General features: G+C 49.0%; 1 protein-coding gene across 4 annotated transcripts in view; it reads left to right on the top strand.

Moving 5' to 3' along the window:
* LOC140350547 (lactadherin-like) overlaps positions 1 to 12,134 on the top strand; it is a 53,780-nt gene extending 41,646 nt beyond the window's left edge. For 2 of the 4 annotated variants that reach the window (XM_072436130.1, XM_072436131.1), the window contains exons 8-9: positions 776 to 960; positions 11,240 to 11,427. In XM_072436130.1, the coding sequence (XP_072292231.1) occupies positions 776 to 960; positions 11,240 to 11,398 (344 nt within the window). In that variant the 3' untranslated portion in view covers positions 11,399 to 11,427. Of the gene's footprint in view, positions 1 to 775; positions 961 to 11,239; positions 11,428 to 11,975 lie in introns of those variants that run through there. The other 2 variants (XM_072436133.1, XM_072436132.1) reach the window with 2 other exon arrangements.
* The last annotated feature ends 1,090 nt before the right edge of the window (positions 12,135 to 13,224 follow it).

Raw genomic sequence — 13,224 nt, 5'->3', positions numbered from 1 at the left:
TCACACGCGTGTGTCACACGTGTGTTCTGTTCTCACATGTCACATACGTGTGTCACACGTGTGTTCTGTTCTCACATGTCACATGCGTGTGTCACACGTGTGTTCTGTTCTCACATGTCACATGCGTGTGTCACACGTGTGTTCTGTTCTCACATGTCACATGCGTGTGTCACACGTGTGTTCTGTTCTCACATGTCACATGCGTGTGTCACACGTGTGTTCTGTTCTCACATGTCACATGCGTGTGTCATACGTGTGTTCTGTTCTCACATGTCACATGCGTGTGTCACACGTGTGTTCTGTTCTCACATGTCACATGCGTGTGTCACACGTGTGTTCTGTTCTCACATGTCACATGCGTGTGTCACACGTGTGTTCTGTTCTCACATGTCACATGCGTGTGTCATACGTGTGTTCTGTTCTCACATGTCACATGCGTGTGTCACACGTGTGTTCTGTTCTCACATGTCACATGCGTGTGTCACACGTGTGTTCTGTTCTCACATGTCACACGCGTGTGTCACACGTGTGTTCTGTTCTCACATGTCACATGCGTGTGTCACACGTGTGTTCTGTTCTCACATGTCACATGCGTGTGTCACACGTGTGTTCTGTTCTCACATGTCACATGCGTGTGTCACATGTGTGTTCTGTTCTCACATGTCACACGCGTGTGTCACACGTGTGTTCTGTTCTCACATGTCACATGCGTGTGTCACACGTGTGTTCTGTTCTCACATGTCACACGCGTGTGTCACACGTGTGTTCTGTGCAGGCTGCTCGGAGCCCATGGGGCTACGTTCTCGTCTTGTCTCAGACGCTCAGATCTCGGCCTCGTCGTCGTTCAGAACTTGGGGTTTGGATTCTTTCACCTGGAAACCAGAATACGCTCGACTCGACAAACAAGGAAAGACCAACGCCTGGACCCCGGCCTCCAACGACCAGAACCAGTGGATCCAGGTGAGTCCGGACCAGAACCAGAACCAGTGGATCCAGGTGAGTCCGGACCAGAACCAGAACCAGTGGATCCAGGTGAGTCCGGACCAGAACCAGAACCAGTGGATCCAGGTGAGTCCGGACCAGAACCAGAACCAGTGGATCCAGGTGAGTCCGGACCAGAACCAGAACCAGTGGATCCAGGTGAGTCCGGACCAGAACCAGAACCAGTGGATCCAGGTGAGTCCGGACCAGAACCAGAACCAGTGGATCCAGGTGAGTCCGGACCAGAACCAGAACCAGTGGATCCAGGTGAGTCCGGACCAGAACCAGAACCAAGGTTTCGAGCGGCCAGAACAGAAACAACAACGTTCACCGTGACGACACGGAGGATTTTAGAAACAACAACATTGTTCTAAAAAGAGGTGAGGCTCAGGGGGCGTGTCTTATCCAGGGGGCGTGTCTTATCCAGGGGGCGTGTCTTATCCAGTTCATACCTCCATGGTTTTTGCTCCGCCCACATTACACAGCCAACACCTGACGCGTTTTAAGGTGGACTTGACGCGTTTGTGTGTTTTTAAGGTGGACCTGACGCGTCTGTGTTTTTAAGGTGGACCTGACGCGTTTGTGTGTTTTTAAGGTGGACCTGACGCGTTTGTGTGTTTTTAAGGTGGACCTGACGCGTTTGTGTGTTTTTAAGGTGGACCTGACGCGTTTGTGTGTTTTTAAGGTGGACCTGACGCGTCTGTGTTTTTAAGGTGGACCTGACGCGTTTGTGTGTTTTTAAGGTGGACCTGACGCGTCTGTGTTTTTAAGGTGGACCTGACGCGTTTGTGTTTTTAAGGTGGACCTGACGCGTCTGTGTTTTTAAGGTGGACCTGACGCGTCTGTGTTTTTAAGGTGGACCTGACGCGTTTGTGTGTTTTTAAGGTGGACCTGACGCGTTTGTGTGTTTTTAAGGTGGACCTGACGCGTCTGTGTTTTTAAGGTGGACCTGACGCGTCTGTGTGTTTAAGGTGGACCTGACGCGTTTGTGTGTTTTTAAGGTAGACCTGACGCGTTTGTGTGTTTTTAAGGTGGACCTGACTTGTTTGTGTGTTTTTAAGGTGGACCTGTTGTTGTTGTTGTTGTTTTATGGCGGTTGACATCCGAGTGTTGCATTACCGCCAGACTTTATTCCTCAGACTCTGTCGTAGTCCGTAAAAGTACTCCTTCCATTGCTTTGGTGTTAAAAAGTCTGACGCGTCTGTGTGTTTTTAAGGTGGACCTGACGCGTCTGTGTGTTTTTAAGGTAGACCTGACGCGTTTGTGTGTTTTTAAGGTGGACCTGACTTGTTTGTGTGTTTTTAAGGTGGACCTGTTGTTGTTGTTGTTGTTTTATGGCGGTTGACATCCGAGTGTTGCATTACCGCCAGACTTTATTCCTCAGACTCTGTCGTAGTCCGTAAAAGTACTCCTTCCATTGCTTTGGTGTTAAAAAGTCTGACGCGTCTGTGTGTTTTTAAGGTGGACCTGACGCGTCTGTGTGTTTTTAAGGTGGACTTGACGCGTCTGTGTTTTTAAGGTGGACCTGACGCGTCTGTGTGTTTAAGGTGGACCTGACGCGTTTGTGTGTTTTTAAGGTAGACCTGACGCGTTTGTGTGTTTTTAAGGTGGACCTGACTTGTTTGTGTGTTTTTAAGGTGGACCTGTTGTTGTTGTTGTTGTTTTATGGCGGTTGACATCCGAGTGTTGCATTACCGCCAGACTTTATTCCTCAGACTCTGTCGTAGTCCGTAAAAGTACTCCTTCCATTGCTTTGGTGTTAAAAAGTCTGACGCGTCTGTGTGTTTTTAAGGTGGACCTGACGCGTCTGTGTGTTTTTAAGGTAGACCTGACGCGTTTGTGTGTTTTTAAGGTGGACCTGACTTGTTTGTGTGTTTTTAAGGTGGACCTGTTGTTGTTGTTGTTGTTTTATGGCGGTTGACATCCGAGTGTTGCATTACCGCCAGACTTTATTCCTCAGACTCTGTCGTAGTCCGTAAAAGTACTCCTTCCATTGCTTTGGTGTTAAAAAGTCTGACGCGTCTGTGTGTTTTTAAGGTGGACCTGACGCGTCTGTGTGTTTTTAAGGTGGACTTGACGCGTCTGTGTGTTTTTAAGGTGGACTTGACGCGTCTGTGTGTTTTTAAGGTGGACCTGACGCGTTTGTGTGTTTTTAAGGTGGACTTGACGCGTCTGTGTGTTTTTAAGGTGGACTTGACGCGTCTGTGTGTTTTTAAGGTGGACCTGACGCGTTTGTGTGTTTTTAAGGTGGACCTGACGCGTCTGTGTGTTTTTAAGGTGGACCTGACGTGTTTGTGTGTTTAAGGTGGACTTGACGCGTCTGTGTGTTTTTAAGGTGGACCTGACGCGTCTGTGTTTTTAAGGTGGACCTGACGCGTCTGTGTGTTTAAGGTGGACCTGACGCGTCTGTGTTTTTAAGGTGGACCTGCCGCGTTTGTGTGTTTTTAAGGTGGACCTGACGCGTTTGTGTGTTTAAGGTGGACCTGACGCGTTTGTGTGTTTAAGGTGGACCTGACGCGTTTGTGTGTTTTTAAGGTGGACTTGACGCGTCTGTGTGTTTTTAAGGTGGACCTGACGTGTTTGTGTGTTTTTAAGGTGGACCTGACGCGTCTGTGTTTTTAAGGTGGACCTGACGCGTCTGTGTTTTTAAGGTGGACCTGACGCGTCTGTGTTTTTAAGGTGGACCTGACGCGTCTGTGTTTTTAAGGTGGACCTGACGCGTCTGTGTTTTTAAGGTGGACTTGACGCGTCTGTGTTTTTAAGGTGGACTTGACGCGTCTGTGTTTTTAAGGTGGACCTGACGCGTCTGTGTTTTTAAGGTGGACTTGACGCGTCTGTGTTTTTAAGGTGGACCTGACGCGTTTGTGTGTTTTTAAGGTGGACCTGACGCGTCTGTGTTTTTAAGGTGGACCTGACGCGTCTGTGTGTTTAAGGTGGACCTGACGCGTCTGTGTGTTTAAGGTGGACCTGACGTGTTTGTGTGTTTTTAAGGTGGACTTGACGCGTCTGTGTTTTTAAGGTGGACCTGACGCGTCTGTGTTTTTAAGGTGGACCTGACGCGTCTGTGTTTTTAAGGTGGACCTGACGCGTCTGTGTTTTTAAGGTGGACCTGACGCGTTTGTCTGTTTTTAAGGTGGACCTGACGCGTTTGTGTGTTTAAGGTGGACCTGACGCGTCTGTGTTTTTAAGGTGGACCTGACGCGTCTGTGTTTTTAAGGTGGACCTGACGCGTCTGTGTTTTTAAGGTGGACCTGCCGCGTTTGTGTGTTTTTAAGGTGGACCTGACGCGTTTGTGTGTTTAAGGTGGACCTGACGCGTTTGTGTGTTTAAGGTGGACTTGACGCGTCTGTGTGTTTTTAAGGTGGACCTGACGTGTTTGTGTGTTTTTAAGGTGGACTTGACGCGTCTGTGTTTTTAAGGTGGACCTGACGCGTCTGTGTTTTTAAGATGGACCTGACGCGTCTGTGTTTTTAAGGTGGACCTGACGCGTCTGTGTTTTTAAGGTGGACCTGACGCGTCTGTGTTTTTAAGGTGGACCTGACGCGTCTGTGTTTTTAAGGTGGACCTGACGCGTCTGTGTTTTTAAGGTGGACTTGACGCGTCTGTGTTTTTAAGGTGGACCTGACGCGTCTGTGTTTTTAAGGTGGACCTGACGCGTCTGTGTGTTTAAGGTGGACCTGAAGTGTTTGTGTGTTTTTAAGGTGGACTTGACGCGTCTGTGTTTTTAAGGTGGACCTGACGCGTCTGTGTTTTTAAGGTGGACCTGACGCGTCTGTGTTTTTAAGGTGGACCTGACGCGTTTGTCTGTTTTTAAGGTGGACCTGACGCGTTTGTGTGTTTAAGGTGGACCTGACGTGTTTGTGTGTTTAAGGTGGACCTGACGTGTTTGTGTTTTTAAGGTGGACCTGACGCGTTTGTGTGTTTAAGGTGGACCTGACGCGTTTGTGTGTTTAAGGTGGACCTGACGCGTCTGTGTTTTTAAGGTGGACCTGACGCGTTTGTGTGTTTTTAAGGTGGACCTGACGCGTCTGTGTTTTTAAGGTGGACCTGACGCGTCTGTGTGTTTAAGGTGGACCTGACGCGTTTGTGTGTTTTTAAGGTAGACCTGACGCGTTTGTGTGTTTTTAAGGTGGACCTGACGCGTTTGTGGGTTTTTAAGATGGACCTGACGCGTCTGTGTTTTTAAGATGGACCTGACGCGTCTGTGTTTTTAAGGTGGACCTGACGCGTTTGTGTGTTTTTAAGGTGGACCTGACGCGTCTGTGTTTTTAAGGTGGACCTGACGCGTTTGTGTGTTTTTAAGGTGGACCTGACGCGTCTGTGTTTTTAAGGTGGACCTGACGCGTCTGTGTTTTTAAGGTGGACCTGACGCGTTTGTGTGTTTTTAAGGTGGACCTGTTGTTGTTGTTGTTGTTTTATGGCGGTTGACATCCGAGTGTTGCATTACCGCCAGACTTTATTCCTCAGACTCTGTCGTAGTCCGTAAAAGTACTCCTTCCATTGCTTTGGTGTTAAAAAGTCTGACGCGTCTGTGTGTTTTTAAGGTGGACCTGACGCGTCTGTGTGTTTTTAAGGTGGACCTGACGCGTCTGTGTGTTTTTAAGGTGGACTTGACGCGTCTGTGTGTTTTTAAGGTGGACTTGACGCGTCTGTGTGTTTTTAAGGTGGACCTGACGCGTTTGTGTGTTTTTAAGGTGGACTTGACGCGTCTGTGTGTTTTTAAGGTGGACCTGACGCGTCTGTGTGTTTTTAAGGTGGACCTGACGCGTTTGTGTGTTTTTAAGGTGGACCTGACGCGTCTGTGTGTTTTTAAGGTGGACCTGACGTGTTTGTGTGTTTAAGGTGGACCTGACGCGTCTGTGTTTTTAAGGTGGACCTGCCGCGTTTGTGTGTTTTTAAGGTGGACTTGACGCGTTTGTGTGTTTTTAAGGTGGACTTGACGCGTCTGTGTGTTTTTAAGGTGGACCTGACGCGTCTGTGTGTTTTTAAGGTGGACCTGACGCGTCTGTGTGTTTTTAAGGTGGACCTGACGCGTTTGTGTGTTTTTAAGGTGGACCTGACGCGTCTGTGTGTTTTTAAGGTGGACCTGACGTGTTTGTGTGTTTAAGGTGGACCTGACGCGTCTGTGTTTTTAAGGTGGACCTGCCGCGTTTGTGTGTTTTTAAGGTGGACTTGACGCGTTTGTGTGTTTTTAAGGTGGACTTGACGCGTTTGTGTGTTTTTAAGGTGGACTTGACGCGTTTGTGTGTTTTTAAGGTGGACCTGACGCGTCTGTGTGTTTTTAAGGTGGACCTGACGCGTCTGTGTGTTTAAGGTGGACCTGACGCGTTTGTGTGTTTAAGGTGGACCTGACGCGTCTGTGTTTTTAAGGTGGACCTGCCGCGTTTGTGTGTTTTTAAGGTGGACCTGACGCGTTTGTGTGTTTAAGGTGGACCTGACGCGTTTGTGTGTTTAAGGTGGACCTGACGCGTTTGTGTGTTTTTAAGGTGGACTTGACGCGTCTGTGTGTTTTTAAGGTGGACCTGACGCGTCTGTGTGTTTTTAAGGTGGACTTGACGCGTCTGTGTGTTTTTAAGGTGGACTTGACGCGTCTGTGTGTTTTTAAGGTGGACCTGACGCGTTTGTGTGTTTTTAAGGTGGACTTGACGCGTCTGTGTGTTTTTAAGGTGGACTTGACGCGTCTGTGTGTTTTTAAGGTGGACCTGACGCGTTTGTGTGTTTTTAAGGTGGACCTGACGTGTTTGTGTGTTTAAGGTGGACTTGACGCGTCTGTGTGTTTTTAAGGTGGACCTGACGCGTCTGTGTTTTTAAGGTGGACCTGACGCGTCTGTTTTTTTAAGGTGGACCTGACGCGTTTGTGTTTTTAAGGTGGACCTGACGCGTCTGTGTTTTTAAGGTGGACCTGCCGCGTTTGTGTGTTTTTAAGGTGGACCTGACGTGTTTGTGTGTTTAAGGTGGACTTGACGCGTCTGTGTGTTTTTAAGGTGGACCTGACGCGTCTGTGTTTTTAAGGTGGACCTGACGCGTCTGTGTGTTTAAGGTGGACCTGACGCGTCTGTTTTTTTAAGGTGGACCTGACGCGTTTGTGTGTTTAAGGTGGACCTGACGCGTCTGTGTTTTTAAGGTGGACCTGCCGCGTTTGTGTGTGTTTAAGGTGGACCTGACGCGTTTGTGTGTTTAAGGTGGACCTGACGCGTTTGTGTGTTTAAGGTGGACCTGACGCGTTTGTGTGTTTTTAAGGTGGACTTGACGCGTCTGTGTGTTTTTAAGGTGGACCTGACGTGTTTGTGTGTTTTTAAGGTGGACCTGACGCGTCTGTGTTTTTAAGGTGGACCTGACGCGTCTGTGTTTTTAAGGTGGACCTGACGCGTCTGTGTTTTTAAGGTGGACCTGACGCGTCTGTGTTTTTAAGGTGGACTTGACGCGTCTGTGTTTTTAAGGTGGACTTGACGCGTCTGTGTTTTTAAGGTGGACCTGACGCGTCTGTGTTTTTAAGGTGGACTTGACGCGTCTGTGTTTTTAAGGTGGACCTGACGTGTTTGTGTGTTTTTAAGGTGGACCTGACGCGTCTGTGTTTTTAAGGTGGACCTGACGCGTCTGTGTGTTTAAGGTGGACCTGACGCGTCTGTGTGTTTAAGGTGGACCTGACGCGTCTGTGTGTTTAAGGTGGACCTGACGTGTTTGTGTGTTTTTAAGGTGGACCTGACGCGTCTGTGTTTTTAAGGTGGACCTGACGCGTCTGTGTTTTTAAGGTGGACCTGACGCGTCTGTGTTTTTAAGGTGGACCTGACGCGTCTGTGTTTTTAAGGTGGACCTGCCGCGTTTGTGTGTTTTTAAGGTGGACCTGACGCGTTTGTGTGTTTAAGGTGGACCTGACGCGTTTGTGTGTTTAAGGTGGACTTGACGCGTCTGTGTGTTTTTAAGGTGGACTTGACGCGTCTGTGTTTTTAAGGTGGACCTGACGCGTCTGTGTTTTTAAGGTGGACCTGACGCGTCTGTGTGTTTAAGGTGGACCTGACGTGTTTGTGTGTTTTTAAGGTGGACCTGACGCGTCTGTGTTTTTAAGGTGGACCTGACGCGTCTGTGTGTTTAAGGTGGACCTGACGCGTCTGTGTTTTTAAGGTGGACCTGACGCGTTTGTCTGTTTTTAAGGTGGACCTGACGCGTTTGTGTGTTTTTAAGGTGGACTTGACGCGTCTGTGTGTTTTTAAGGTGGACTTGACGCGTCTGTGTGTTTTTAAGGTGGACCTGACGCGTTTGTGTGTTTTTAAGGTGGACCTGACGTGTTTGTGTGTTTAAGGTGGACTTGACGCGTCTGTGTTTTTAAGGTGGACCTGACGCGTCTGTGTTTTTAAGGTGGACCTGACGCGTTTGTCTGTTTTTAAGGTGGACTTGACGCGTCTGTGTGTTTTTAAGGTGGACTTGACGCGTCTGTGTGTTTTTAAGGTGGACCTGACGCGTTTGTGTGTTTTTAAGGTGGACTTGACGCGTCTGTGTGTTTTTAAGGTGGACTTGACGCGTCTGTGTGTTTTTAAGGTGGACCTGACGCGTTTGTGTGTTTTTAAGGTGGACCTGACGTGTTTGTGTGTTTAAGGTGGACCTGACGCGTCTGTGTGTTTTTAAGGTGGACCTGACGCGTCTGTGTTTTTAAGGTGGACCTGACGCGTCTGTGTGTTTAAGGTGGACCTGACGCGTCTGTGTTTTTAAGGTGGACCTGACGCGTTTGTGTGTTTAAGGTGGACCTGACGCGTTTGTGTGTTTTTAAGGTGGACCTGCCGCGTTTGTGTGTTTTTAAGGTGGACCTGACGCGTTTGTGTGTTTAAGGTGGACCTGACGCGTTTGTGTGTTTAAGGTGGACTTGACGCGTCTGTGTGTTTTTAAGGTGGACCTGACGTGTTTGTGTGTTTTTAAGGTGGACCTGACGCGTCTGTGTTTTTAAGGTGGACCTGACGCGTCTGTGTTTTTAAGGTGGACCTGACGCGTCTGTGTTTTTAAGGTGGACCTGACGCGTCTGTGTTTTTAAGGTGGACCTGACGCGTCTGTGTTTTTAAGGTGGACTTGACGCGTCTGTGTTTTTAAGGTGGACTTGACGCGTCTGTGTTTTTAAGGTGGACTTGACGCGTCTGTGTTTTTAAGGTGGACCTGACGCGTTTGTGTGTTTTTAAGGTGGACCTGACGCGTCTGTGTTTTTAAGGTGGACCTGACGCGTCTGTGTGTTTAAGGTGGACCTGACGCGTCTGTGTGTTTAAGGTGGACCTGACGTGTTTGTGTGTTTTTAAGGTGGACTTGACGCGTCTGTGTTTTTAAGGTGGACCTGACGCGTCTGTGTTTTTAAGGTGGACCTGACGCGTCTGTGTTTTTAAGGTGGACCTGACGCGTCTGTGTTTTTAAGGTGGACCTGACGCGTTTGTCTGTTTTTAAGGTGGACCTGACGCGTTTGTGTGTTTAAGGTGGACCTGACGTGTTTGTGTGTTTAAGGTGGACCTGACGCGTCTGTGTTTTTAAGGTGGACCTGACGCGTCTGTGTTTTTAAGGTGGACCTGACGCGTCTGTGTGTTTAAGGTGGACCTGACGCGTCTGTGTTTTTAAGGTGGACCTGACGCGTCTGTGTTTTTAAGGTGGACCTGACGCGTTTGTGTGTTTAAGGTGGACCTGACGCGTCTGTGTTTTTAAGGTGGACCTGCCGCGTTTGTGTGTTTTTAAGGTGGACCTGACGCGTTTGTGTGTTTAAGGTGGACTTGACGCGTCTGTGTGTTTTTAAGGTGGACCTGACGTGTTTGTGTGTTTTTAAGGTGGACTTGACGCGTCTGTGTTTTTAAGGTGGACTTGACGCGTCTGTGTGTTTAAGGTGGACCTGACGTGTTTGTGTGTTTTTAAGGTGGACCTGACGCGTCTGTGTTTTTAAGGTGGACTTGACGCGTCTGTGTTTTTAAGGTGGACCTGACGCGTCTGTGTTTTTAAGGTGGACCTGACGCGTCTGTGTTTTTAAGGTGGACTTGACGCGTCTGTGTTTTTAAGGTGGACCTGACGCGTCTGTGTTTTTAAGGTGGACCTGACGCGTCTGTGTTTTTAAGGTGGACCTGACGCGTTTGTCTGTTTTTAAGGTGGACCTGACGCGTTTGTGTGTTTAAGGTGGACCTGACGTGTTTGTGTGTTTAAGGTGGACCTGACGTGTTTGTGTTTTTAAGGTGGACCTGACGCGTTTGTGTGTTTAAGGTGGACCTGACGCGTTTGTGTGTTTAAGGTGGACCTGACGCGTCTGTGTTTTTAAGGTGGACCTGACGCGTTTGTCTGTTTTTAAGGTGGACCTGACGCGTTTGTGTGTTTAAGGTGGACCTGACGCGTTTGTGTGTTTAAGGTGGACCTGACGCGTTTGTGTGTTTAAGGTGGACCTGACGCGTTTGTGTGTTTAAGGTGGACCTGACGTGTTTGTGTGTTTAAGGTGGACCTGACGCGTTTGTGTGTTTAAGGTGGACCTGACGCGTTTGTGTGTTTAAGGTGGACCTGACGCGTTTGTGTGTTTCAGGTGGACCTGACGCGTTTGTGTGTTTAAGGTGGACCTGACGCGTTTGTGTGTTTAAGGTGGACCTGACGCGTTTGTGTGTTTTTAAGGTGGACCTGACGCGTTTGTGTGTTTAAGGTGGACCTGACGCGTTTGTGTGTTTAAGGTGGACCTGACGCGTTTGTGTTTTTAAGGTGGACCTGACGCGTCTGTGTTTTTAAGGTGGACTTGACGCGTCTGTGTTTTTAAGGTGGACCTGACGCGTCTGTGTTTTTAAGGTGGACCTGACGCGTCTGTGTTTTTAAGGTGGACCTGACGCGTTTGTGTGTTTAAGGTGGACCTGACGCGTTTGTGTGTTTAAGGTGGACCTGACGCGTTTGTTGGTTTAAGGTGGACCTGACGCGTTTGTGTGTTTAAGGTGGACCTGACGCGTTTGTGTGTTTAAGGTGGACCTGACGCGTTTGTGTGTTTAAGGTGGACCTGACGCGTTTGTGTGTTTAAGGTGGACCTGACGCGTTTGTGTGTTTAAGGTGGACCTGACGTGTTTGTGTGTTTTTAAGGTGGACCTGACACGTTTGTGTGTTTAAGGTGGACCTGACGCGTTTGTGTGTTTAAGGTGGACCTGACGCGTTTGTTGGTTTAAGGTGGACCTGACGCGTTTGTGTGTTTAAGGTGGACCTGACGCGTTTGTGTGTTTAAGGTGGACCTGACGCGTTTGTTGGTTTAAGGTGGACCTGACGCGTCTGTGTTTTTAAGGTGGACTTGGGATCGTCAAAGAAGCTGACTGGGATCATCACTCAGGGAGCCAAAGACTTCGGACACATTCAGTTTGTGACGGAGTTTAAAGTCTCTTGCAGCCAGAATGGAGAAGAATGGACCACTGTGCAGGACCTGAAGGGACAGGACAAGGTCTGAACCAGGACTAGACCAGTACTGAAGGACCTGAGGGGACAGGACCAGGACTGAAGGACCTGAGGGGACAGGACCAGAACTGAAGGACCTGAGGGGACAGGACCAGGACTGAAGGACCAGGACTGAAGGACCTGAGGGGACAGGACCAGGACTGAACCAGGACTAGACCAGTACTGAAGGACCTGAGGGGACAGGACCAGGACTGAAGGACCTGAGGGGACAGGACCAGAACTGAAGGACCTGAGGGGACAGGACCAGGACTGAAGGACCAGGACTGAAGGACCTGAGGGGACAGGACCAGGACTGAAGGACCTGAGGGGACAGGACCAGGACTGAAGGACCTGAGGGGACAGGACCAGGACTGAAGGACCAGGACTGAAGGACCTGAGGGGACAGGACCAGGACTGAAGGACCAGGACTGAAGGACCTGAGGGGACAGGACCAGGACTGAAGGACCTGAGGGGACAGGACCAGGACTGAAGGACCTGAGGGGACAGGACCAGAACTCAAGGACCTGAGGGGACAGGACGAGGATAGGATGAGGACAGGACCAGGTCTGACCTCTGTTTCTCTGTTGCAGATCTTTGCTGGGAACAGGGACAATAACGTCCATCAGAAGAACCTGTTTGTTCCGCCCTTGTTCTGCCGGTTCCTGCGTGTGGTTCCGTGGGCGTGGCACGGCCGCATCACGCTGCGTCTGGAGCTGCTCGGCTGCAGCCAATGAGAGAGCGGCTCAATAACAGGTTTAGAGCGGCTCAATGACAGGTTTAGAGCGGCTCAATAACAGGTTTAGAGCGGCTCAATAACAGGTTTAGAGCGGCTCAATAACAGGTTTAGAGCGGCTCAATAACAGCTTTAGAGCGGCTCAATAACAGGTTTAGAGCGGCTCAATAACAGGTTTAGAGCGGCTCAATAACAGCTTTAGAGCGGCTCAATAACAGGTTTAGAGCGGCTCAATAACAGGTTTAGAGCGGCTCAATAACAGGTTTAGAGCGGCTCAATAACAGGTTTAGAGCGGCTCAATAACAGGTTTAGAGCGGCTCAATGACAGGTTTAGAGCGGCTCAATGACAGGTTTAGAGCGGCTCAATGACAGGTTTAGAGCGGCTCAATGACAGGTTTAGAGCGGCTCAATGACAGCTTTAGAGCGGCTCAATAACAGGTTTAGAGCGGCTCAATGACAGCTTTAGAGCGGCTCAATAACAGGTTTAGAGCGGCTCAATAACAGGTTTAGAGCGGCTCAATGACAGGTTTAGAGCGGCTCAATGACAGGTTTAGAGCGGCTCAATGACAGGTTTAGAGCGGCTCAATGACAGGTTTAGAGCGGCTCAATGACAGCTTTAGAGCGGCTCAATGACAGGTTTAGAGCGGCTCAATGACAGCTTTAGAGCGGCTCAATAACAGGTTTAGAGCGGCTCAATAACAGGTTTAGAGCGGCTCAATAACAGGTTTAGAGCGGCTCAATGACAGGTTTAGAGCGGCTCAATGACAGGTTTAGAGCGGCTCAATAACAGGTTTAGAGCGGCTCAATAACAGGTTTAGAGCGGCTCAATGACAGGTTTAGAGCGGCTCAATGACAGGTTTAGAGCGGCTCAATGACAGCTTTAGAGCGGCTCAATGACAGGTTTAGAGCGGCTCAATGACAGCTTTAGAGCGGCTCAATAACAGGTTTAGAGCGGCTCAATAACAGGTTTAGAGCGGCTCAATAACAGGTTTAGAGCGGCTCAATAACAGGTTTAGAGCGGCTCAATAACAGGTTTAGAGCGGCTCAATAACAGCTTTAGAGCGGCTCAATAACAGCTTTAGAGCGGCTCAATGACAGGTTTAGAG

The sequence above is a fragment of the Eucyclogobius newberryi genome, unplaced genomic scaffold (genome assembly GCF_026437365.1).
Source record: "Eucyclogobius newberryi isolate DKJ021-1_F unplaced genomic scaffold, fEucNew1.0.hap1 SCAF_71, whole genome shotgun sequence".
In the NCBI taxonomy this organism is placed as follows: Eukaryota; Metazoa; Chordata; class Actinopteri; order Gobiiformes; family Gobiidae; genus Eucyclogobius; species Eucyclogobius newberryi.
Note: the sequence above shows the minus strand (reverse complement) of the source record. Positions and strands in the feature narration are given on the sequence as shown.